General features: G+C 33.4%; 5 protein-coding genes across 6 annotated transcripts; 2 read left to right on the top strand and 3 right to left on the bottom strand.

The window, feature by feature from the left end:
- Positions 1-2,551: 2,551 nt before the first annotated feature.
- Positions 2,552-4,841, top strand: LOC107008573 (stress enhanced protein 1, chloroplastic). The gene is made up of 4 exons (XM_015207671.2): positions 2,552-2,712; positions 2,798-2,890; positions 3,850-4,031; positions 4,553-4,841. Exons 1-4 carry the CDS (start codon positions 2,667-2,669, stop codon positions 4,655-4,657), a joined length of 426 nt encoding a protein of 141 aa, XP_015063157.1. The 5' UTR covers positions 2,552-2,666; the 3' UTR covers positions 4,658-4,841.
- Positions 4,842-5,827: 986 nt separating this feature from the next.
- Positions 5,828-9,138, bottom strand: LOC107007771 (probable LRR receptor-like serine/threonine-protein kinase At4g37250). The gene is made up of 2 exons (XM_015206539.2): positions 7,248-9,138; positions 5,828-6,707 (listed from the first exon to the last, which is right to left on the bottom strand). The coding sequence occupies exons 1-2, from the start codon at positions 8,890-8,892 to the stop codon at positions 6,034-6,036; spliced, it is 2,319 nt and encodes a 772-aa protein (XP_015062025.1). The 5' UTR covers positions 8,893-9,138; the 3' UTR covers positions 5,828-6,033.
- A 3,961-nt stretch (positions 9,139-13,099) lies between these two features.
- LOC107008060 (protein TIC 21, chloroplastic) lies at positions 13,100-16,502 on the top strand. Its single transcript, XM_015206960.2, has 4 exons — positions 13,100-13,458; positions 14,079-14,336; positions 15,221-15,421; positions 15,987-16,502. Exons 1-4 carry the CDS (start codon positions 13,180-13,182, stop codon positions 16,098-16,100), a joined length of 852 nt encoding a protein of 283 aa, XP_015062446.1. The 5' UTR covers positions 13,100-13,179; the 3' UTR covers positions 16,101-16,502.
- A 791-nt stretch (positions 16,503-17,293) lies between these two features.
- Positions 17,294-19,125, bottom strand: LOC107010751 (cell division cycle protein 123 homolog). Its single transcript, XM_015210039.2, has 2 exons — positions 18,984-19,125; positions 17,294-18,479 (listed from the first exon to the last, which is right to left on the bottom strand). Exon 2 carries the CDS (start codon positions 18,450-18,452, stop codon positions 17,442-17,444), a length of 1,011 nt encoding a protein of 336 aa, XP_015065525.1. The 5' UTR covers positions 18,453-18,479; positions 18,984-19,125; the 3' UTR covers positions 17,294-17,441.
- An 815-nt stretch (positions 19,126-19,940) lies between these two features.
- Positions 19,941-26,391, bottom strand: LOC107008467 (reticulon-like protein B11). 2 transcript variants are annotated; one of them, XR_003579880.1, is made up of 7 exons: positions 26,100-26,375; positions 25,659-25,839; positions 25,039-25,180; positions 24,863-24,932; positions 24,612-24,784; positions 21,315-21,395; positions 19,941-20,628 (listed from the first exon to the last, which is right to left on the bottom strand). XR_003579880.1 is itself a non-coding variant. In XM_015207520.2 (6 exons), the coding sequence occupies exons 1-5, from the start codon at positions 26,149-26,151 to the stop codon at positions 24,615-24,617; spliced, it is 615 nt and encodes a 204-aa protein (XP_015063006.1). In that variant the 5' UTR covers positions 26,152-26,391; the 3' UTR covers positions 19,941-20,628; positions 24,612-24,614. The 2 variants fall into 2 exon arrangements, 1 of the variants encoding a protein (XP_015063006.1); XM_015207520.2 differs by lacking the exon at positions 21,315-21,395 and having other exon boundaries at positions 26,100-26,391.
- Positions 26,392-26,746: the final 355 nt, after the last annotated feature.

Genomic DNA, 26,746 nt, shown 5'->3' with positions numbered 1-26,746 from the left:
ATATATATATATATATATATATATGTTTATTACTTCAATCAACTTCTTAACATAAATAGAATGAATGATTATTTTTGTTATTTTTTGAATAACATAAAGATATTCTTTATTTACTAAGATAATAGTACATTAGATTTGAGTTATAATTGAAAGATAATTTTAGACAAAAACTGCAAAATTGACAATATTGCAAATTACAATTGCCTTCAATTGATGAATATTAATTATTATTGGTATATAATATTTTTCAAGGGTACATTCGATGATTTCCAAAAATAAAATATTTTGATTGTGGTTACTAGGATTATATTCTATATCGCGAATTTGTATAATTTACAAATTTATCAAGAAGTTTAGCTTTTATTATTATTATTATTATTATTATATGTTCTCTAAAAAATATATCTAATTTTTTTTAAGGGTTGTTTCCTATTTGGTTGATTGATGAGATAAAGTAGGCATGCTATAATTTTATCTCACATTGTATGTGAGATAAATTATTTCATTATTTAAACTAAAATGGCGAGGTAGGATAATTTTGGGAGTAAATAATACTTTATTTGTCCCAATTCATGTGATGTTACTTGTTTCATATGGAGCTTAAAATAAAGATTTTAGAGATTTGTTGTCTTAAAGCAAGTCATGAATACTTGTGCGACTATAAATCATCTTATTTAGAATTAAATGATTTTCTTAAAAATTTAAATTATTACTAAATATAAGAATATATCATTTTTTTAGATTAATTATCACAAAGATTGAGACACAACCAATATAAAATAAAATTGAGTAAATTATAGGTTTAACAAACATAAAAATCATATTAATGCTCTATAATTACAGTTTTACTATAGAGCATCATATTTGAATAAAATCGCAGACAACATCTGATTGTATAAAGGCATATGATTTGTACAAATTACGTCGAATTTGTATAAGTAGGGTTTCTATGTCTATGAAGATTGCGTTTGTATATGTATATGTTATCTCTGTTTTTATATCTGCATAAAATTTGATTTAGTATACAATTGAATCGAGTTAAAATAACTATATTTGTGTATCATTTCTCTCTATAGTTTTATACAAACACAAATTAGACGTTGTATTTTATATAATTTGTGTTTGTATATAGCGAGAAAGAGAGAAAGACAAAAGAGAACTAGACAGGAAAATATTCGTTTTTTAATAATTATAAATGTATAGGACGAAGAGCTATGTATTTGTATGTAGAGTTCTCTCTCGTTATATACAAACACAGTTTATACATTAATGTTTGTATAAAGTGAGAGAGGCTAGCGAGATTCTGAAAGAGTGATGAGCGAGATTCAAGGGAGAGAGACGAATGTATTTGTATATACAGTTTTCTCCCACTTTATACAAACACAAACACAATTATTATATTTGTATTTATATATGGGCAACTTTCACATATAGCAAATAAAAATTCATATTTATATACTATAACAAAGTTTGCATAATTGCGCTCCATAGCAAACATAGAAACTGTATAATTTGTTATACATATACAGTTGAAGCAAATTGTATAAAACGAAGTGTATAAAACAAGAAAGAGAAAGACACTTGGGCAGAGAACTGTATAAAAACGAAGTGTATAAAACGAATTGTATTATTATAAGTGTATAGAACGATTATATACAATTTGAATTTGTATAAAATGAGAAAGAGAGAAAGACAAAAGAGACTTGACAAGGAATATACAATTGAATCGAATTGTATAAAACGAGAAAGAGAGAAATTAGATACAATTTGAAAATTGTATAAAACGAGAAAAAGAGAAAGACAAAAGAAACTGGGCAGATGAGTATTTTTATTGTATAATTATAAGTGTATATGATGAAAATATATGTACTTGCATGCGTATATATAATTTTCTCACGCTTTATACAAACAGAAACACAATTTATACATTTCGCTTCTGTTTGTATAAGTGAGAAAGGCGAGGGTGGCGAGCGAGCTTTGGGAGAGTGGCGATCGAGATCTGGAAGAGGGAGAGAGGGGAACAAAAATATATGTATTTATACAATTTTCTCTGCTTTATACAATTAGAAACAATTTTTATACACTTGTGTTTGTATAAAAAGTGAGGAAGCGAGCGAGAGATTGGAGGAAAGTGGCGAGCGAGATATTTGGGAGAGAGGCGCCTGACAATTTTTTGCAAACGTTTGCTATGGATCACAATTAAATCAAACTCTAGCTACTCCATTTATTTTAGGTTATTAATTTGCTATTATATACAATTTTTCCTTTATATAAACTGAGAAAACCGAAAAAGAGTGGCAGCAAAATTTCTGAAGAAAGAAGCGAATGACAAAATATTTACCACGAATTATAATAAAATAAAATTATAATTATAATATTTATTTTAAATTAATAATTTTGTTTACTATTTTATAAATTCCTTCCAACAATATGAAGTTTATTTTTTCACACTCGTGAGCCCACTGAACTCTTGTATGGACTTACACAGCCCAATACCAAAGGAGCCGAAGGGCCGAATAAACTGATGACACGTGTCAGCTAATTCCCCTGTTTGCGTTGCTCCGATTGAAGAAAAATATCAGAGAGAGTATTATTATAATTAGATTTTAGAAAGATAGAAATTGAACGGTCTAGTTTTCATTTTTTCCCAAAATCATCCGCCAGGCATGGCTGTTGTTCAAATTTCCAGCTTTCTCTGCACTTCAATTCGTGGTAATTCTATTCACAATTTCTTCGTGTTTTTTTTTGTTTCTAAAAACTGAAAGAATTAACAAAAACTAATTTTATGTTTCTGCAGATGTTGTTGTGTCAAACCCAGTATCCATTTCTTCTATTAAGGGCTCTCCTCGTACTCAATTTGGGACTACTTTTGCAACTGGTTCTCCACTCTGTAAGCCTACTTTTCCTCTTTTTGTTGAATAATCTATGATTCAGTGTCGGATTCAGGATTTTCATATTTGTTTCGTATAATTCTGCTTTTTGTTTTATTCTATCTAACAGACAATTTTATGCTGATATCTATACTATTTAGGTCTAATTCTACTATAAATGCAGCATATATTGTCATTTCCTTTATTTGCTATCAGTTTTTGTATATATCTATATTTACCCATGGAGCTACCCCTTCTATTAGGACTATTTGTGAATTTCATGTGCTTTTAAAAGAAGAAGACTGGAAATTAGCATGTGAGGGATGTCATTAAGTAGTGAATCTAACACAAATTCTATCATGACTTGAAGATTGTGGAACTTATGACTCTCACAAATACGTGTAAACAAATGGTTCATCAGTAAACACATACCTGACTCAAATACGTATGATTTTTGTGTGGGTAATCAACACTTATATCTTTACATTACAGTTATTCGAGAAACAAAACTCGTTTTTCTCCCTCGCTTGCCTTGTTCTTTCAGTTGACATTTGTGGAGACATTGTTCTTCCTTAAGGTAGAGAGTGGACTAGTTTCCGTGAAAGTCTTTTGTATCATGTTCCATCATATGACAAGTTACTTACCAATTTAATTAGAGAAGTCGCTCTAGCTTTGATCAAATAGATTTTGGCCTCAATATTTGTTTCAATTAATTACAACTTAATGAACAAACAGATAAGAGCACTTTATCACATCGGTCACACCTTAATAGCACGCTGGGAAGAACGTAGATTACCGTTCTTCTTGGTATTTGAGCCTAATTCTTGTATATTTTTTCTTTTCCTTTATACATATTGAATGGTGGTGTAGATTGGCGGAGTGGTTTATACATGCTATGCAGATTATGAGCAATTACAGTATATTTTAAATTTGCAAGTCCCGGTGCTATTGGTTAGGAACTGATCCATTGTATTTACAGTGATCAGGAACAGTTTCTCTCAGATAAAAGCTACGCCAAGTAGGGCAGCATCACTTTCTGTACGATGTGAGCAGAGTACCAAGGACGGAAGTAATTTGGATGTATGGCTTGGTCGATCTGCCATGGTTGGTTTTGCAGCTGCTATTAGTGTAGAAATAGCCACAGGCAAAGGACTTCTGGAGGTAGGGTATTTACTCTCATTAATGTGTACAACAGATTGGATTCATAACATGTCTTCGGTAGAACATGTTAAAAGCGTACCTGTTAGTTTGATATATGAGATCTTATACCAAATAAACTTATCCTAATCTCAGATATCTGTAGATTGGAACCCCACTTAACATGATGTTCGATATACCATTTGTTTCTCGTTCTATTCATCCAAGTTGGAAAAAAAGGAAAAAGAAAAAGCTTCCCTCGTGCATCTACATTTATTGTACTGTCATGTTGTGTAAATTAAAAGAACAATAACTAACCACCACCGCAATGGTAACTGAGTTCAGCAGACACCACATAGGTTTGAGGTGATTTTGAATGTTCAGTAGTTTGTATATTATCTATATATTGGACTTTCTTTTATCTGTCCACTTAGTGGGATTTCACTGGATAGTTATTGTCATAAACATTATGATTTTAACCATCATATAACTGTTTGATGAGCAACTACATGAATTTCTAGTTAAACTTGATTCTATTTTTTCAGAATTTCGGGGTCTCAGGGCCCATACCTACAGTAGCATTGGCAGTCACTGCATTGGTGGGCGTTTTGACCGCTGTCTTCATCTTCCAGTCTGCTTCAAAGAACTGATTATTTCCTTTTCTCTTCTTGTTTATGTATCGAAAGAGTGATATTGATACATCCTTATTCATCTAAACAAATTCTGTCAATTTGTCAATAGAAACTCTATTTACTGCTGAATTTTCCCTTCCTTAAACCTTGTAAAAATCTGTTTACAGTTTATTAGCAAGAGTAGATGCTATAGTTCATCCCAGGATACATCATCAACAGTCTTTGTTATTCAACTTACATTTTCATATCAAATGTACAAAAACATTATGCAACTCCACTCCTTCCTATATGCCCAAGCTTTGGTGTGCAAGGTTATCATACAGGAGGTACTAGGTAGCAGGTATCTATGAAATAGTTCACGTACACAAGCTAGCCTAGATATTATTGTTATTTAATAAAGAAAAACTCCCGTGTCGAAATTCATGGAAAAGAAGTACATATCGATTCTTTGTTTGTGTTAGCTTTTTGAGAAAGTCTTTTAGAAAAGTGCCTTTGCATATTATAATTCGATTCCTTTATTTTGCGAAGATATTAATCGCTATCTTTTGGAATTAGTTTATTTTAAAAGTATAATAAGATCATATGAATAAAATATTTTAATTTGCGAAAGCCCAAAAGAGAGAAAAGGAAGGGCAACGATGGAGCCTTGATTACTCAAATAGTGAATTGATGTGATCAACCCATCTTTTTGACCATTAAAGGTAATATTCCAACAGCTCAATTTAAGCAACTCCTTTTTTGCTTTTTTCACTAACGGTACTTAACAACAAAGAAATCTCACAACAGAAAACTCAGGAAGAAAATGAACATCTCATATAAAAGAAGACATAAAAGTAAAAATAAGTTTATAAATGACTACAAAATCAAATTTCTTGAATATCTCATCATAAAAAGCAATCATATAAATAAATAATTTAAGTTTGGCGACGAATAAGTGATTAACCTGCTATCTAAGACGGATAGACATATTCAAGACTAATTTGAACTTGGACTCAAAACTCTAGTCCTTTTAATTTTTTGGTTGCTCCATTAATAGTATAGTATATCTTTTTATACGACAATTATTTGAACTTAATGAACTCCATGACATAATACAAGATTTTAAATCAAAATTATTAAGTTCGAAAGACTTATGTCATATTTTTTGGTCTAATATCAAGACTCCAAAGCGAACTTCGAATACCGGAGAAAAAACAAAACTCTACTATTATTATTGAAAAACCCAAATAAATACACTCTTGATCAATTTGTCAAACTTACAAACGCTTTCATCAATTACAACACAACGGTTCTTCTCTTCTTTATGCAGCAAAAATCTTTGTAAAGTCAAAAGAAGAACAAATTAAAGAGAACTAAACAGCTCTTTATAGCTTTTCTTGGTCCCAACATAATGATTAGTAATGTGAATAACCTGGTACTTTATCAAGCACATGAAGGGCATCTTTCATTCTAGGCCTTTTTTGTGGATTCAATGATGCACAACTAAAACCTAACTTAAACAATGACACCGTGGTCTCTTCCCTGCTCTCCACGTCAGCTCTAATCGCCACGTCAGCCATCCTTAAAACCCGGTCCATGTCATCCGATACTGAACTGGTGGTCCACTGGCTCAACTCCCGGTCCGAGAATACTTTACCGGTTAAAAGCTCAAGCAACACAATCCCAAATGAGTAGACATCCCATTTAGGACTAGGTTTTAGACTCTCCAATGACTCCGGGGCGTGGTAGGGGGACGTGCACCCTACCACGAACCCGGTTGGGGCAATGTAAGGACTTCCATGAACCGGTTGATCATTTAAACCGTCTCGGGAGGCGGATGTGGACCGCTTGCTACCGAAATGCCGGCCCGAATTATCAGATTTGGAGATGTTTTTATCATGCATTAGCCCATGAAGCCCAATGTCACTTATTATGGGCTCCATATCAGGTGTTAAGAGAATGTTACTTGGTTTAATATTGCCATGTACTTGTCTCTTCTCGTGGATGTAGGTCAATCCTCTTGCAATTCCTTTTGCTATCTTGAGCCGAACTTCGTATGATAAATGGTAAGGAGAGGAACCAACCTTTCCTGAAAAATTTAAACAATAACAATATACTCGGTATAGTTCCAAACGCGGAGTTTGAAAAAATCAAGTCTCTTGAACGTTTGTGGTACTACAATATTGTTGAGATGGGGTGCACATGTATTTTGACGTATCATATGTATTGTAGTATAGTTTGGTGACTTTCACGGATTATGACAATGTCACATGGAGGACCATTGGGAGCCTCAAAACACAACCACATATGAAGTATAGTATCTGCATAATTAGTAACGAAAATCCATGCTAAGATAGTGTACTTACAAAAGGAGTCGTTTAGTAGTTGGTTTAGACGCAGATATTAAATTCTGCATAAGTAATATCTGAATGAAATAATACCAATTTCTATCTGATTAGTACATGCATAACTCTAACCAGTTACCAGACAACCCCTCAATACAGTATTTATTATTACCGCTAAACTATAGTCTTTAATGTTTATGTTTTATGTTAAGTGATAAATCAGGGAATGTTGCTGCAGTAACATGAAATGACAAGATAATGAAGATGAAAGAAAAGTAACTTACTGTAACCAATATTGGCTAAGCTTCCATTAGTAACATAATCATATATGACTAATTTCTCATCATCTCCCCAATAGAATCCTCTAACACGAACAAGATTTGGATGCCTTAGCTTGCTAATTCCTTTAATTTGTTGCTCAAAATCCTTCAATTTATCAACACCACTCTCTCCAATTCTCCTCACAGCAAATGCACTTCCATCTTCTAACACAGCTTTGTAAACTATGCTAGCTCCACTTGACCCCAAAATATAAGCTGAGGCTTTAAGCAAAGTCTCTAGCTCTAATTCTGTTTCACCATCCACCATTACAAATGACCTCTCTGTTTTCTTGTTTTTCTCATTCTTTTGTTCTGTTTCATAATCAGTTTGGTCTTCACTTTCTTGATTTTTGCTGTCATCAGTATCTGAACTTTCTTGATTTATGGTCAAGCATGGCCAACTAGGAAAAATGGTGTCTTTTTCTTTTACAACAAGTATTGATGGTTCTGGTGTTTTGTTGTATTTTTGATCTTTGTCAATTGAGCTTTCTATGGTTGCCTCACTTGCTTTATTCTTCTTTTTCAATTTGTAGACATAAAGAAAGACAACAGCAAGAACACCAACACCAGCTAAGTCACCAACTATGATTCCCATTATGGTACCTGGCTTTAGCCCATGTTGTTGTTGATTTTGAGCTGCAGTTTGTGCTGTTCCATCAGAATCTTGAAGTGGGGTTGAGTTAATTTCTTTTGGAATGGCTGCAATTGCTGGAGGATTAGTGGTTATATTAGGTGGAGATGAAAGTGTTGAAGGGATTGTACAGAGTTTCTTGAGTGGTTTGCCACAAAGATCTGTATTTCCTGCAAAGAATTCTGTTTTCTGGTTTGATAAAGCTAATGACTCTGGGATTTCACCTGTAAAACCGTTGAATGAAAGATCAATTGTAGCATTCGTTGGTATTTTCTTGGCAAATTGTGGTGACACTAAACCAGATAACTTATTTGATGAAAAGTTCAAGTATTTCAAACTATCACCACCAAAATCATCAGGCAAAGTTCCATTCAACAAGTTAGAAGAAAGATCCAACACTTCAACAAACTGAAATCCACTTGGTATTGCACCAGAAAACAGGTTCTTACTCAAAGAAACAGCTTTTAGATTCTTCAAAGAACTTAGCTTTTGTGGGATATTTCCAACAAATGCATTGACAGAAAGATTTAGAACCTTTAAGCTCTTTAACCCTCCAATAGACTCAGTAAGCTCACCAGAAATATCATTGTCTGACAATGAAACAACTTGAAGTTCAGAAGCATTGAGAAGTGAAAGGGGAAGTGTTCCATTCAAGAAATTATTTGAAAGATCAATAGTATGAAGATGTTGAATAAAGCCTAATTCTTCTGGAACAGAACCAATAAGCTTAGAATTTGGGAGTACTAAACTAATGACCCTAAACATGTCAGGTGCACAAGTTACACCATTCCATAAACATGGGGTTGCATCATTATAGTCCCAATTATCAAGAACTGATAAAGGGTCATCAAGAATAGAGTATTTGAAAGACAACAAGAGAGTTCCATCTATGTTGAGACCAAATGAAGGACATAAAAGAAGAAACAAAAAGACCCCAAATGACCAGAAAGAATAGTAATGCTCTGAGATAGTCATCATTTCTTGAAGTGATTATTCATGATTACTTTCTATATAACATAAGAAGAAAGAGGAAGAGGTAAACCAACTACTAGAGAAGTTGTTTTGGTGAACAAAAAGGCAGCAAAAGATGGAGAAGTGTTAAGGCAAAAAAAAAAAGCAAGTGTTGTGGTTCACTCTGCTACATAAATGAAATGATATTGATATATAGGAGTAGTAGTAAAAGGGTACTTGAGTGAGTATGGGAAAACAAAGCGAATGGCTATTATTGTACTACTTTGTTTCTGTCCTCATTCTGTTCTGAATTTATCTATATACTCATTCCGTAAAATCATGAATCAGTCTTCGTACTTTTAAATTTCGTGTTAAATTAAATTAAATTATTTTTTAGTGAATTTAAATAATCATATACTTTATATTATATGAATATTTTAGAAAAAGAAAAGAATGAGGGAATCTTTATGGTTTTGGTAGAGGACGTTAGCAAAAAAAAAAAAGAGGTGTTATTAAAGTCCACCTCCTATTGACTTTTTTCCCAACTCCATTTTCATGTTTCCAATGCTACCTTCTTTTCAAGTTTTCCTTATGAGTGAGCATATATAGAAATCAATAATTTAAGGCGTAATACATGACTCTATATTTTTAATTTAATTTTCGGTTTCATATATATATTTTAATTTTAAGAGTGTATAAATAACTTATAAAATTAAATATGCAATTACTAGAGTAATAGTTACATAATCCAGTAATTTGCTTATCATAACGTAATTATTATATATTTCAGTGTCATGTTTGGTAACATAATTATAATTACATAATTTCACATTCTTTTATTTAAATAAAATCTAATATTTTTATATAAATTTTGTATAAGATTTAATCTGTGAAAAGTATATATGTATATATAGAAAAATATTTAAAATGTTTTTTTTAAAAAAAAATTGTCTAGAAATCATAATATGTAATTATCACTAATTTTTTATTTCGTGGAGAACTAAATATTGTCATTGTTACTTTTAATTTGTTTGAGATCAACAATAATTCTCGTGTGCCGATCAAGTTTAGGACGTAGGCTTGGGCGTGACTATAACTTTCCAAACAGATGCAAGAGTTTTTATGTTTGGATTTTAATCTTGTGACTTTTTTTTATCTTATAAAAGTGAAACGATAAATTATCGCACTAGCTTTTATGAGATGACAATGAGTCACGGAGATAAACTTTATTTATAGTTGTGTTACGATCAACAGTAAAAAGCATAATGAAAAAAAAATTATGGTAAAATTTGTACACATTGGCCTTTGCTTTTGTTTTTTTTACTAATATTTAGCCCTTTAAAAAGGTAGTCTATTCAGAAATGACATGAATTCACCGACATGTTCTTAAATGGGTCCATTACAAAAAAATAAAATAAAAATCAAAATGAATTTAATAAAAGAAAGGTAAATAATTTATTTTATCTATATTAGTTATTGGTTTTGGTGTCTAATCCTCAACAACTCTACTTTGATAATATCGAAACGACTACTTCCTCCGTTCAGAATTGTTTATCATGTTACGCTTATCAAAAGTTAATTTAATTAATTTTTAAAGGTAAATTAGATTATATTAATTCGATATTTTTAAAAAAAATAGATATTCTAAAACTACATGAAAAATACTATAAATTATAATTTTTTGCATATTAATATGATGAAAAAATACATCTTAAAATGTTAGTCAAAATTTTTATAGTTTGACTCTAAAAATAGAAACCATGACAAACAATTTCAAACGGAGAAAATAGTAATATACAATTTTAGACCATATATTAAAATATACTTAACAAAATATGTTAATACTAAATCATTTGAATTTCAAACATAGGTCAATAAAACAAATGGCTAATGGCTAATTTACTTTTCAAATGTTTGTCAAAATATAGCATCTAAATTACTAAAAAACTATTTGAATTTTAAACATATGTTATAATAATACAAGTGAGTAATGGCTACTCTACTTTAAAATGTTTGTCTTACTTCTTAAATTGGTCAATACCACCAGTTCCATACCAACAAAAACACTAAACTACATGGTCCTATTAATATTATTATACTTAATTAATTAAAAGTTTATGTTTAGCTTAGTAGAACTTGTTATGGTAATGTTCTGTTAGATTTTATTCTTATGTAATTTAGTGAAACATTGAAATTCTTTTAAGTTATTATTTTAATCCAATAAAGAAGACTCCAGTATATAAAACAAATCATTTTTTGAATTGAATTCATTCCTCAACTAGATGCCAAAAAGAAAATGAACATTAAATTTGAACCTAATTGACATTTTGATTAGTCTTTACCTAGTTGTGGATTATAATCAATTTTGAGTTTTTGATCCTTTTAGCATTAATAAAACAAAATATCTATTTAACTATCTAAAATATATATTATGTTTTATATGTATTGACAATATAAAAAATATTTATGCTGTCAGTATATCTTAACTTGTATTATTACCTGATCGCGAACGGTATTCGTAATTATTTTTTAAATTACGTAATATTTTCTTCTTTGCTAAATGGTGTGCACTTTTGTATTTATCAGTGGTGTATATGCTTATTGCTTATTTTGTTGACTTTATAGCTATTCCTGATAGAAAGTTGCATTCATACTATATCTCAGGAGAATATTTTTTGTTTTATTTTAATATTAGTCGGTATCCCTAATTCATTATTTACCAAACTAAAATATTAAACTGCATGATCGGTTAGATTTTATTTGTTCTGATTTTTTATCATAAATAGTTTTTTTTAAGTAAAAGGTTTTGGATTAACTAATCCTTTTTCTGGTAGGAAAATGTTTAGGACTCTATAAATAGATAAATGTTCTTCTAACTTAATCAACATTCACTATGTAGTCTTAAAGCTTTGAGAGTTTTGGTTAGGAGGAAAATTTATGGGTCACAAGCTTGATACGTTATCATTTGTGTGAACCTCCCATGTATTTCGAGTGAATTGGTTGAGGCTGTTTCCCTCTGTATTTTGTACTCTCATATTTATAGTGGATTGCTCATCTCCTTTGTGGACGTAAGTCGATTGACCGAACCACGTTAAATTATTGTGTCTTTTGGTATATATCTCGTTGTCTTCTTACTCGTGATCTTTCAAAGTTTGCGTTGCTAGCTTTCATATTTACACCTACTTATTTTCGGTCCTAACATGCTCCTATTATTATTTATTATTTTCAAAATTTGAAGTCTATATTTAGCTTAAATTACCGACATGGCAGACTTAATCTTGTGTTTGGCATACTAGACCATTTTCACGGTTTACTTGGTTATTCTTATGTAATTTTCTGAAACATTGGAATTCGATCATTAAAATTATATATTCAAAGCAAAGGTTATTCAATAATAAGTCCAATATATAAAACAATCAATTTGAAGTTTGAATGCAAACATAAACCAGAAAATCAACGAGGATAGGAGATGAGTGACGTCTTTTTATTATTAACTAAACATTTAAATATGAATTAAGATATAGGTTTAATATTGGCTCATAATTTTTAATCTTACACAAATATCATTTAATATTCAATGATAAATTATAAATCTTAGACCTTGGTTTAATATTTTTAAAAAGATTTTTAGTTGCTTAGACTGTGATCTTATATTCTTCTTAAATTTTGTTCAAGAAAAATCTCCAAGTCTAAGCTAAAAAAATCATAAATTACAAAGAAGTGATAATTAATGATCATTTAAGTCCTTAAGACAGCTAAATTAACCAAGCTGCTTTAGCAGTGATAAATCTAGTACCGAATAAAAGATGACGGAGAGAGAATAATAATACTTTTTTACGAATTTGAAATATCTAATATAAAAAAATTATATTATACTATAATGTTCTATCAAATATTAATTTATGTTGTATTTAAAAAAAAAAAGTTAATTCAGTATATAAAATATATATAGGATATCCATTTTCTCTGTATGTTGTACAAGAAAAGTACGTACACTTTATTACTAGTAAATTTTAACAAAACCATCTCTACAAAGGGTTGCAAGGTGTAATTAATATTTTTATTAGTAAAAAGATAGAGGAAAATCGTGACCGTAATCTTTTGATAATTTATATAAAAATAAATTGAAAAAATTATGTTTTATTTTGAGATTTCTATGTGAAAAATGAAAAATATTTATAAAAAATATATTGGTGTATAAATAAAAATATTTATTAAAAATAAATTTATAATCTTCTGAAAAACAGTATGGAGCTTTATTCTCCTAAAACATTGCGTTTGTAGCTACTGAGTAATTTTCGAACAACACTAGCTATGCAAACTTTACTCTTGCCGGCGGTTCGCCCCGGCATCGGAAGTGCGCCATTAGTTCATCCACCGGCCGGAAAACCATGGCGGAGTAGTTTCCTCCGATGCCCAAATACCCTAATTTCGTCCACCTCATCGTTACCTTTTTCCCCTTTGAAAACAGATCCTCTTAGTTCGCCTCTATTCAGACTCATCAGCAAAAGGAACAGAATCTTGGCTTCTGCTCCTGTTTCTTCACCCTTCACTTCTCCAAATGAAGAGTCCGAAAAAGCTAAGTTAGCTCAGGTACTTCCTATTTCTGCAGTAATTCCAGTTCCCTTTTGTAGCATTTGCAATGTGTACCTAATTGTTAAGGATTACACCTTTCGGGTTGTGTTAAGAGTATTTTAGCTTTGTGAACTGAATTGGGTAACTGGGAGTGCTAATGGATATGTACTATTTCAATTGCTGCTTTTAGGGTTTTCTTTTAGTGTATGAAAAATTAATGAATGCTGTAAAAATGCTAAATTTTTTCATTTAATGTTGTGTTTCATTAAGGAGCTTTGAACTTTGCTGCATTTTTTTTGGGTGTGAAGTAAAAATAGCTTTAATTGGATCCATTGTAGGTTTTGAAAGAATGGGTTTGGGTTCCTAGTTGGGATTTCACTGTTTTGAAATGTGCCAAACTAGTCGTGCTTCATTTTATCTTGTTTGAATGGTGCATTTGAGTTGGTAGAAATTTTTGAGAACCCCTTTAGAGTCATATTATTGAGCATTGGAATGACACTGTTCTAAATTGTATGAAGTGGAAATTTAGGATTCATGTATCCAATCTAGACTAGTTTGGGATTGAGGCTTAATAATGTTGTTGTATTTGTGTAATTTTAGTTAGAGACTGATTGATTAGGCTTTGCTCAAACATTTAGGTTGCCAAAAGACTACTGAATACTGCAAGTTACTTCAAGAGATTGGGTACTCTAGGATTTTGGGGACAGCTTGTATGTACGCTTGTTGCTGCGGTGATCCTTTCGTTTTCCATTGCAATTACGGGCAGGATTACATCGCCCTTCACATTCTACTCAACTGCAGGCGGAATTGCAGCTGCTTTCATTTCAGTTTTCTGGTCATTTGGCTATCTTCGTTTGTCTGAAAAGCTTCGAAAGACAGCTAATGACCCTTCAAAGGTAACACCCCAGATTTTTCTCAAATTGCTTTTTGATATAGACTACAGTATGTTGGACTCTCATCCAATCAATATGCAAAAAGGAATAGTGAGAGATTCTTATTAACTTGATGCAAATGACTTGTAATTTTTGGTATAATAATAATAGGAGTATTTATTACATGGATGTCACCTGAGATGGTGCTTCTTCATCCATCCAGCTGAATAAATGTACCATTTGTGAGCCAGATGATGTTTGAAGTTCCTGGTGCTAGGAGAAGCTAATGATTCACGTAATCCAATTTTTGCTTCTGCTTTTCCTCAAATTTCCTGATGCTTTTCCTTAAGTTGCTACATTCATCCCTTTGAAGATGCACGAAATATATTGGGATATTGACGAACAAAAAGTTTCATGGAGTTGCTCTGGAATATTTGGTGTTTCCAGAGACATTACCTTCCTTACTGGTAAGAGTGCAACATCGTATGATGTGGATTATGTGCATGTCAGAAATTCGAACCCTGTTCTGTACAAAAGCTAATTATTTTTATGGAGAAGGATAAAAGGAAAGGGGTGGGGTTTTCATTATCCATTGAGTTTCGAGTTATGCACTATTGGCCCTTGGGGAATTCCCGCTGTAAAAAAGAGTTCATAGGTTCCAGTTTTGTGGTAATTTCAATTAAAGCTACAGTTTCTGTTCCCCTTCTTTATGGGGTTGGGAACTCGGGGTAATGTGGATCAAGGTGGAATTTCTTGAACAAGATTTGCTAGAATTTTTCGAAGTAGCTTATGAATTCCCTTATTTTAGCTGTTCTTCTGCTAGGGCCTAGGTTATTTGTAACTTGTAACATCTGAAGTGTATCTCAAATGATTTGGTGGAGCTGTTTCACTGACAGCTATTATTGTAGGCTCCTCCTCGTGCTGATGTTGTGAAAAGCTTGCAAAATGGTATTGTGGTGAACCTTCTGGGACTGGGTGCCGCTATACTTGGCATGCAAGCAACTGTAGGTACATTGGTGGCTAAGGCTCTTACCACATCAACTAATCCTTACCAGACTTTGACTCCCGGGAGCAGCCCTGTGCTTGCTTTGGATGTATTTCTGGTTCAGGTATGCCATTAAATTGTTCAACTTTTACCATTTGGTATCCTTTGTTAATGCATTAAAACACATTTCATATATTAACCGCTGTGATTGAAACTGACAGAACAACAAAGAGGAACAATTTGCTTTATGAGGGGTAGAGAAATGGTTTTGGGGGTTCATTCACTTTGAAAAACTGGCCATTACCTGAATTATCTCATACATATTACATACACAAGTACTTCTAGGATATTTTATTTGGGGGTGCCATGCCACCTCTTGCCCTTCATCCCTTTGGAAGAGAAGAAGTTACATGTGGTGATCTCACTCTATTTTCTTCTCTTCCCCTCTCCACTATCCAATCATTTTGATGTCTATTGAAAAAACTTCAAGGGTTCTTATTTTTTATCACGAATAGGACTACTGTATGGAATTCGTGTATGGGGTCAAGCCGGGAGAACCATGTTGGTCCCTTTTCGTATCTTGATCTTCATGCATGTGTAGTCTAATGTCAGTGTCATGGCGCATTTTCGACGTGTTCAATGAGCGCAAGAGTTGCTAATCTCTGCTGTCTTACTTGTTATCTTCACAGGCATCAGCAAATACGATCGTTTCACACTTTCTAGGTCTAGTATTTTCACTGGAGCTGTTGCGCTCAGTCACCTTACCAACTCCAGACAGTATTCCGGTTCCAAGGATTGCATGACGTGCTTGGAAAATCATCATCATAATACTCGAGAAAGCTTCAGCCATATGCTTTTGAGATCACAGCCATGTATTTACTGTAATATGAGTGACCCTCTCTCTTTGGTGACTTGAATTAAAATAATTTTTGTTTCTCCAATATCTGAGAGGCTTCTGATCAAAATTTCAATTACTGTCGTTGTATTTGCTTTCTGGGGCATCTTTAAAAAAAGGGGGGAATTGTTTCCCACCAGTTAAAGACTCCTCTCACAATCCTAACGCCCTCTTTAGCTGTGTTAGTCTACTAGGAAATAAGTATCGACCTCTTTCTTCTCGTGTATGTTTTTCTTCTCTGCAGTTTGTTCCTTTTTCTTGTTTTAAGTCTGTTTATTCTTTGGAGTAAGACAAGTATGACATTTCTCAACATTTTAAAAGGAGTTGCAATAGATTTGGAAAATTGTGTGACATTTTCTAAATGCTCATAGTGGAATGCTGGTCTTAAACATACTAGTGTCACCATATCCTGAACTCTTGAAATTGGCAAGACGATTGCTCAAACAAGATTTAAAACACATTAATCAACACACACTGATGAATGTTGTGACCTGCCCTTTGTGATTACAGTAAATTACATCCAATGCACACAAGAATGAGTAAAAGAATTGAATATCCTCTTAGTCCACGAGCAAGGAAGCTGTATATATCTCATGGAGAGGTTGATCTGCGCCCAGATAAACTTTGGCGGCAGTGAGATGGAAACTGGCGATTCCAGTGGCAAACAGGTGATATGCTACTTACGGTTCATTACGGTTCAAAGATTCATTTTGATGTTCTATCTTCTCATATTTGTAATGTGATATTATAAGGAACACATTTTCCAGACTTCAATTCTACATGTTTATATGTCATCCACCCTTGGCTCTTTAAAGCATCTCAAGAGTACCAAAAGAAAAAGCCAGTACCATCACATAATTCACCATACGTGAATCGCTTAAAGTGTACAAGATAACTTGTCCAAATGAAGTGTACCAGCATCTAGATACTTAACATATAAATTTAACCATCTTATCATTTTAGAAGACTATCATTTCAAATTGGGTCATAAATCAAGCAAAAATTAAGGAACTACTCCATGTTATCTTGAATCAAGGGACACATTTTTTAAGGATCTCTCACACTAATATCTTACTATATTAAAGAAAAAAAAGGATCATCTTAAAAGAAAGGAATTAAGAATAAATAATCAAATAAATGAGAAGATCAATCCGGCTTACATACGTCAAGAACAATTATAACAAACCACACGTACATTATTGGTTAATTACTCGAAAAAGGTCTCTTACCGTCATTGAACATCTAGCAATCAAGCACCTGCTTGAGGAGACCTGATCTGTTGTCCCAATTCCTCATCAGCCTTTTTAAGAAACTCATCCCAACCACTACCTGGACTAGTATCCAGGTAATCATAAGGAACAGCAGTTTTCAAACCAGGACGAACCCCACGCTGGCTTTCTACAAGTCTAAACTCCAAGTGATCTCCCTCTTTATTCGAATTAACTTCTAATTCCTCCCAGGTGAAAAGCAAAGGTAAGGTAAATGCGCCCCAAGGATTAAAATCCAAAAGCTTAACTCGGTCATCATTTGTGACATATATATCAAAAGTATAACTTTCTGATTCAAAATTTCCCTTCACCTTATACATAAAAAATCTCTGGACTATTGTTATCAGCTCATCTTTCTTCTCAACAAGAGCAGGATAAAATCCAGTCACCTCGCGCTGAGAGACCCCCACAAGGATCCCATTGCGTACAAAGCAGCGAAATTCCATCTCGGGGCGCAGGGATGAGTACCATTTGCGAAGTGCAAGAAAAAACTTTGGGGGCCTTGAGACAGTCTTATCACTGCAGGAATCATACACATGGCACAGATCATGGACTAGAGAATCCGATGCCCGTAGTAAAATTGCAACCTCACTGAAAGAGTTGCAACAAAGATTTCCAGTTGAACTGATCCATGCAGCATCTTTTGGTGCACTCCAATTAAGCTTAGGGAAGACAGAGCCCCCAAGGGACTCTATAGATTCCTTGATCTTCATTTCCAGTTCCGGGAAAGAAGGAGGAGGAGACGGTTGTTCTGATTCATCTTCCGATCCTTCAGATACTTCAAAGTCCTCCTCTTCTTCCGGTTTATGAATCCTATTAGGCAGTGCATCATTGTCATCAATGGAAAGGGGGAGAAGGAACGGACCATGATCATCCATAAGATACTCTATAAAGGATTCAGGCAGCTCATGAATCATTGTTTTTATGGAATCAGACTTAAATCTGGGATACCACTCCTGAATCTGGCACCTATTTACTTCTTCCTCTTTCATTTTTTTAGGAAAGCAATAAACTTTACTCTGAAACAAAAATTATCAATAATCAAATTTAATACAAGCAGCTGCTAAAGGTTAAAAAATATGAGCCAACAGAACCAAATGAATGAGGTTGCCTAACAAAAAATACATGATTTAAATGGATTTTATAAAACAAGAGACAAGGAAAAGAACCTTTGGGGTAACAACAACTATCCTAATTACATCTACATATGCAAGCAAGTCGGTAATCCCAGCAACAACATACTCAATGAAATCCCACAAGTTGGCTCAGTGGAGGAACCTTATCCTACATTCTAATTTATTGCATGATGGAATTACTCTCTTTATCAATGGCAATTTAAGGTATAAATTAGCTGATATCAAATTTTTGTGGTTGTACGTAGTTTTTTTTCCTCTTTTATCTTAACAATCCAGTCATCATAGCTAACATATCAATCTAATTAAAAAGGAAGCAGAAAACTCCGACTGAACAAATCAATCATCAGTAACTAAAATAATGGGAAAAAAAAGGAGAGAAAAACTTACCGCTAGCCACTGAAAAACGCTATGCAGAAAATGGAGGAGATGAAGAAACAAGGAAACAAAAGGAACGTTTGGTCTAGGGCTTTTTGTAATTGAGGGTAATCTTGGAATTACAAGAAAGTTCGAAGGGAGATGACCAATTCGACTCAAGTCGGCGGCTTGGCGCTAGTACAAGTTAGCTTATTTTTTAAAAATTAAAATGATTTATTTCTCTTATCTCTACTATTTCTACGTAAATTGGACTCACTCTTCACGTCTTTTTCCAAGATTTTCACTAATCAACCTACTAATTCGAGATTGGGTCATAAAATTAATTCATTAATTGAAGAAGAATCAAGAAAAATATTTATTTATTCTATAACAAAATAATTCCTATACTTTTTATATCCCTATAGAATCCATATGATCCCATAGACTTGTTTAAAGGATTCCAATTCAAAATAAGGAAAAAACAAGCGTTAATTCTATTCCACTTAATCCCTCTTTCCAGCTAAGGAATGTGAAATCTTTCCCATGTTACATAAATTCAATTCTCATTTCACCAATAGAATCCAATGAAGCACTACCGAAAGCATCACTACAAATGATAAACCTGATTTGGAATTGCTTAGTGGTTTAAATTTGCGACTTTCATGTTGGAAGTTTCAAGTTCGAAACCCCTTGCCAGCGAAAACAAGGGATTTCTCTTCTAAATCGAGCTCGTCGCACCAGGCTTGCCTGGTATGGATTATCTCTCCTATGTGATTTGCGAGCTATTGCATAGGAGCGGTGATTTTACCCTGTGCGCACCCAAAAGAATATCGACGGCAGATTTCCTTGTCGTCATAAATGATAAACCTGATTCATTGAGTAGTCTTTCTGCTTTATTTACACCACTTCGACTGACGACTCCATCAAACAAAACTTTGCTAATTAACATAAAATACAATATAGTGTCGTCATTTTCTACAAAACATAATATTGGTCAATATTACTGTAAATAAAACATGATCTTTCAATGTCATTTGGGAATGGAGGTCTGCTAACAACAGATTCCCAACAATAAATTAGCAGGAAAAAACATGACAAAAAAAGGGGGGAAAAAGAGAGAGGAAGGATGAAATTCTGCAAATTGATTAAACTGCAACATCCCACAACATTCACATCAATCAAATAGCATTTCTCCACCATCACCCCAGCCAGCCAAAAGGGAAACTTCTTTTTCCAAAGTTACCTAAAATAAATTGTGTGAAAGAGCTGATCATCAACTACAAGGTGAGATATCAACCCCAAAAAAGAAAAGGAAAAAATGAGCTGCAGTTACTTAGGTGCTCAAAGTAAACTAGATTAGAGTACAAATACTAGGAGACAAGCATAATAAAGAGTCCAAATCAATAGCAAAAGAGAACTTCTAGAGTATGTAGTATGCACTGGCTCCATTGAAATGTTTGTGGATTACCAATCAAAATGACCATGCCACTATTTCAATGCCAATCATATAAACCATAACTTCATCTTCCATGGGCACTTCCACTAACAAAGGTCATCGAGAACCATTCACAAAAATAAGAAAAACACTAGTAAGTTCATCCTTCTTTAAAACTCTGCTTTGCAAGGCAATCAAACCTCATCCCAACGATGTCGAATGAATGCAATCCTATAGGTCAACCTACAAATCAATAAAACAGATTTCAGAAAATTTTGAGAATGAAGTTTCAGTCATGAACACAGAATAATGCAGCTAAGCTATCTGCTCTAATCTTACTCCACTTTCAAGGGAAAAACAAAATTGAAATGGAAGAAAACAGTAGTGCAATCAAGAAAAGGAGCAAACGGGACATACTCCCTCTCATGGTTAGCAGAAGATAGAAGGTGAGGGTGGAAGGCAAACATCCGTACTTCTACAAGCTGCCTTTGGATGTTGAGTGACAGAATATTTCAAGAACTTAATTCTCTATCTGGTTCATGTAAATCATAGCTCTAAGTTAAAATCAGGACACGAGATAAGGATCTCAATCCAAAAGCCATTAACAAGCTAATTGCCCGTTTCACATTTCAAACCCACAGGTATCCCTTTAAATCCAAACCCAGAAACTTAGATCAGCAATTATGAAGTAATCTAAAGGTTCTGCAAAATTCCCAAACATGTGTATTCAGGAAAATCTATTCTGACCAACTTGTTTAAATTTTTGAGAAATTTAAGAGAGTGAGCACACTGTAAGGGATTAACGGAAGCTTTTATGCGCACAAGGCTTATTTAGAAAACTAATCACAATTACAGAAGGAATAATTATGTATAACTAATTCTTGGCATTAAGAAAAATAAATTATATCAAAAGTAAACACACTTTTCACCTTGAACAAGTCTCCTTTATTTCCATTTGTTCTAAGAAAAACTACTTTGCATTCCAAGAAACTTCTTAGTTTGTCCAAGACCTATTGCAGAAAACCTCTAGTATTAGGGAATAGTAATTTCTCTTAATAGATGAACAATTGAAAATTGGATCTAAATGGCATAGAATGGATATTGATGATTCCAACTACTTAAAACAACTAGTTCAGGAATGAGGTGCAGTAATAGTATAGTGGTTGTTGCATGGTTATATCCATTCTATCCGTAAGTAAGTGGCCTATTTCATTTTTTGATAATAAACAAGGTGATCTTTGACTATACCATCAGTGTATGAAGTCAGTAAATGTCATGAATTTGCTAGATTTCCTAAATTAAAGTAATTAATTTCGATGGAAAAAAAAGATTCATAAGGTAACTTTGAAAAGAAGGTAGCATTGAAGCGAGAAAATGGAATGGGGGAAAAAGTCAATAGGAGGTGGACTATAGTTACACGTCTTTTTTTGCTAACATCTGCTACCAGAAACACAGAGATTTCCTCACTCCCTTATTTTTCTAAAATATTAATAAAGTATGAACACTTAACTTTTGAGTCAAGAATTATTGAACACGATCTTTCTATTTTATAAAGATAAAGATAGAATCTATGTACTTTTTATTCTTCTTCAATCTCACTTATAAAATTATATTAACTATTATATTGCTGTATAAATCTATAATAGAGGCTCATTCATGGTTTTAAATTTTCTAGGTTTAATTTTAAAGATTATGCATTGAATTCATTACATTATTAGAATTCTTGGTTTGATAATATAGATAATTTTTTTAAGTGATCAGTATATCTTGTTGTGAAAGGTTATTTGCCAGAGCTTTTTTTTTGAAACCCCAAGATAATCCATAGCCGTTACAACCTCTGCCGCAGTCTTCGCTCTTCGAGTGAGCACTATGTGCACATTGGGTAAACCCCCCTTAGGTTACTAATTTTACTTAATAATCATTAAAACTGACCTGATAAAGGAAAACTTTTTAACAATATCAGTACAAATAAGTTAAATTTAGAACAGAACGAGGACAGAAACGAAGTACTACAATAATAGCCATTCACTTTGTTTTCACGAACTTACTCAAGTACCCTTTTACTACTAGTACTATATACCAATATCAATATTATCATCTATGTAACAGAGTGAACCAGAACACTTTTCTTTTTTTCTGCCGTACACTTCTCCATCCCTTGCTGCCTTTTTGGTCACCAACACAACTTCTCTAGTAGTTGGTTTACCTCTTCCTCTTTCTTCTTATGTATATAGTAGTATTATGTTGTAATCATGAATAATCAGTTCAAGAAATGATGACGTTCTCAGAGCAGTACTATTCTTTCTGATCATTTGGGGTCTTTTTCTTTCTTTTGTGTCCTTCATTTGGTCTCAACATAGATGGAACTCTCTTGTTTTTTTTTAAATGACAAGGAAAACCTGCAGACGCTATCCTTTGGGTGCGCACAGGGTAAAACCCCCGCTCTGCAATAGCTTGCAAACCACATAGGAGAGGTAATTCTCTGGCAAGGGGTTTCGAACTTGAGACTCCAACCTGGAAGTCCCAAGTCCAAACCACTGGGCCACCCCGAAGGATTTGGAACTCTCTTCTTGTCTTTCAAATACTCTGTTATTGATGACCCTTTATTAATTCTTGATAATTGGGACTATAATGATGCAACTCCATGTTTATGGACTGGTGTAACTTGTGCACCAGACATGTTTAGAATCATTAGTTTAGTACTCCCAATTCCCAAATTCTAAGCTTATTGGTTCTGTTCCAGAAGAATTAGGTTCAACATCTTCATACTATTAAACAATCAAATAATTTCTTGAATGGAACACTTCCTGTTTCACTTCTCAATGCTTCTGAACTTCAAGTTCTTTAATTGTCGAACAATGCTATTTCTGGTGAGCTTACTGAGTCTATTGGAGGGTTGAAGAGCTTAAAGGTTCTAAATCTTTCTGTCAATGCATTTGTAGGAATTCTCCCACAAAAGCTAAGTTCTTTGCAGAATCTAAAAGTTGTTCCTTTGAGGAAAAACCTATTTTCTGGTGCAGTACCAAGTGGATTTCAGTTTGTTGAAGTGTTGTATCTTACTTCTAACTTGTTGAATGGAACATTGCCTGATGATTTTGGTGGTGATAGTTTGAAATACTTGTGAACTTATCTTCAAACAAGTAATCTGGTTTAGTATCACCACGATTTGCCAAGAAAATACCAGCAATGCTACAATTGGTCTTTCTTTCAACAGCCTTACAGGTTAAATCCTAGAGTCAATAGCCTTACCAAACCAGAAAACAGAGTTTTTTGGGCAGGAAATACAGATCTTTGTGGCAACTAGCAAACCACTCAACAAACTCTGTACAATCCCTTCAAGACCTTCATCTCCACCTAATATAACCACTAATCCTCCAGCAATTCCAGCCATTCCAAAAGCAATTAACTCAACCCCACTTCCTAAAAAAAAAAAATGTTGTTGGCAAACTTTGATCTAACATAAGTTTGTATCACAACTGATTGCCTCTTCATCACATTTATGAACATGTGATAATTAGAGACTTACAAATAAAACATGGAGATATAGTTGACAGTTTAGCAAATAACCCCACTTCAGTAAATACCAGAGAAGTCGATTGAGTAGATCCGGAAAGCTAATTCTGTTTGCCCTTTAGGCCCCAAAAGACTCTTAGTAGTTTCGCTTATTCTCTATGAGTAGATCTGGAAAGCTAATTTTGCTCTTTTCCCTATGTTTCCAAATTTCTCCCAAAATTAAGGCATCAAAAGCACAATATGTTGTTCGCTAAAAAAATCTGTCTACTAATATCAACGTGCCCATAAAAGGGAAAGGTCTTTAACGAGGGAAATCATACATTGGTGATCAGGATATAGCTGCATTATTAAAAGTCTTCAGGAACCTCAAGATCCAATTATTCTTCTACTTACACAAGAAAAAGGGAAATTCATCCCATAACAAGTCCAGCAGCAAAAAAATAACTCTTGTCCTCTTGTATTAGAATATCAAGAACTTATAGTAGCACAATTGTATTTTACTTACAGATTAAAGGGCATAACATAAAGGATTCAGAGCAGAAGAACATGAAGTATTTTGATAAGCAAATGTTTAATTCTATAGTCATTTCACAAGTTAACAGAACCCAGAGATCCTGCGAAGATATGCATAGGATAGAAAGAGAAAACTGCATGTATATCTTTGTATCTGAGAGAAAGAGAAAGTAAGAGAAAGGGATGAGGTGAGACATTACAGTTTACTGAGTCTTCTTTTCCTTATTTGAAGACCTTGAAATCTTTCTCAGTACATTATTATCAATTTTCTTGTACTGTGTCTGAATGACCTTTTGTGCTATAATAAGCTTGTCATCAATTTGATTTTGATACTTGTCGTACAGCAGAGGCACAGACAAACTAAAAAGAATTCCTGTAGGAAAGATACACAATTCAGTCAACTATAAGTCCCCAGAAACAACTTATATCACCTGAAAAGAACCCGACTCACCCATGTAGATGAAAGTGAGGAGGTTGAAGAAACTACCAACATAAGATATAAGCCACAAGACAAGAGAAACCTGATAAACCAATCCATATTAATAAGATGTAAATGTGAAGAAAACATGGCGCCAATTGTGTGACAAACATGATGCCTGAAATGGAGGGGGTCAAACAAAATCAGACCTTAACAAATAGTTTTAAATTCCCACCAATAGCAATATCATGGGCAATCATCAGGACATGATTGATCCAAACACGCATCATGTCAGCAGCCTTTACCACAGATTCCTCATGAACCTCCAAATCAGGGATAGGAGGTAAAGGCCTGGAATTGTACAGACAAAATTGATTCAGTATTCCATAAGAAGTCTTACTACATCATAATCATTTAAGGATCTCAATTGCTCAACACAATCAGAACAACAATTGAAATGCATGCCCCAGTAGAAAAAGCAGAGAAATGCAACAGCCATAGGCAGATCTACTTCAGGTTCACCCCCTGCTCAGTGACATTAGAAGATCCCCTTTAAGATCAAACAATTCCATCGAATTGAGTATGATTGTATGTGTGATAGCATCTACTATACCAGGAATATCAATGAACCCGATTATTGCAATTGCTCAGGATAGCCTTTTTTAGCTTCTAGGGTCTATTTCTTAGTTCAAGATTATCCTAACAGTAGGCTTCAATTTTCAAATACTTAACACAAAATCAATTAACCACCAATATTATTCCGAGAGCAACCAGAAACAATCTCGAAAAAAAAAAAGTTGAATTGCGTGACATGCACTTATTACATTACCTGTTAAGAAGTGAGGCAGATTTAGCCCAGAAGAAGAGAATCACAACTAGAAGCAACATCACATTGGCAACAAAGGAAAGGACATTATATCCAGCTCGCTCAAACAAAATCCAAAGCGCAGTGGAACTGAGTAGCAGAGTAACACTAGCACACCATCTCCTCCACAACAGCACATCCGCCACTGCAATTCAAATTCAACCGCTTCAAGAAAAAATTTCCTATCGAATAGTATTAATTTCCTAGAGAAGCAGAAGTTGACTATCATCGTGATCAAGTGTTACTTCAAAATCCATAATGAATTGATGCGTTAATTGATGATTGCAATAAGGTCAATATCAAATCTGAATTTCTTTAAATGCATGAATTGGGCTATGGATGCAAATATAGAGAAAGACAAGAATATACAGAAGGCAAAACGCAGACGTAGGGTGAGGAAGAAACCTGAGCCACCACCAAGAGCATGATGTACAAAAGACTGACGATTATCTCCCATGGCGATTAGGGTTTCTGCCTAACCGAAGAAGGAGGGCAGTGATGAAATCGCAGGGAAGGGCGACGACGGTAATTTTTGGTAAATCAGTTCAACTTCAAATATGCCAGTCGTACTAATGGATTAAACAATACTTAACATATAATAAATCTGAAGGACGACGAAATAAATACTCCGATCAGAAAGAAAGACGTTATGCAAAAGGTAAAAGGTAAAGTCTAGTATTCTTTTCTTTCTTTCTAATTTTTTATTAAAACTTTTCGCTTAATAATGTTTATGTCTAAGATTTATTGTGCATTATTTACATGAGGTTTTTTTTTTCTTGTCTCATTAAAAATATAGACTAAATCTTACCCTTTTAGTTTCACAAATTTGGGTTCACTTTTTGTGTGAGGCATATAATCAAGAGGGCGTTCTAATGCAAAAATAGATACATTGCGTTGCGACTTGTGTATATCAATTTTTTTCACATTTACTTTTTACAAAGTGTGTAAAAAAGTTTTTTATAATTTTACTTACGAAACAGTCAAAAATAACCTTGAACTATTCGAAATAGCTCAAATATATCTTTGAATTATATTTCAACTCAAATATACAC

This window comes from Solanum pennellii, chromosome 1 (assembly GCF_001406875.1).
Source record: "Solanum pennellii chromosome 1, SPENNV200".
NCBI lineage: Eukaryota > Viridiplantae > Streptophyta > Magnoliopsida > Solanales > Solanaceae > Solanum > Solanum pennellii.
This window is presented reverse-complemented; position numbering and strand designations above follow the sequence as displayed.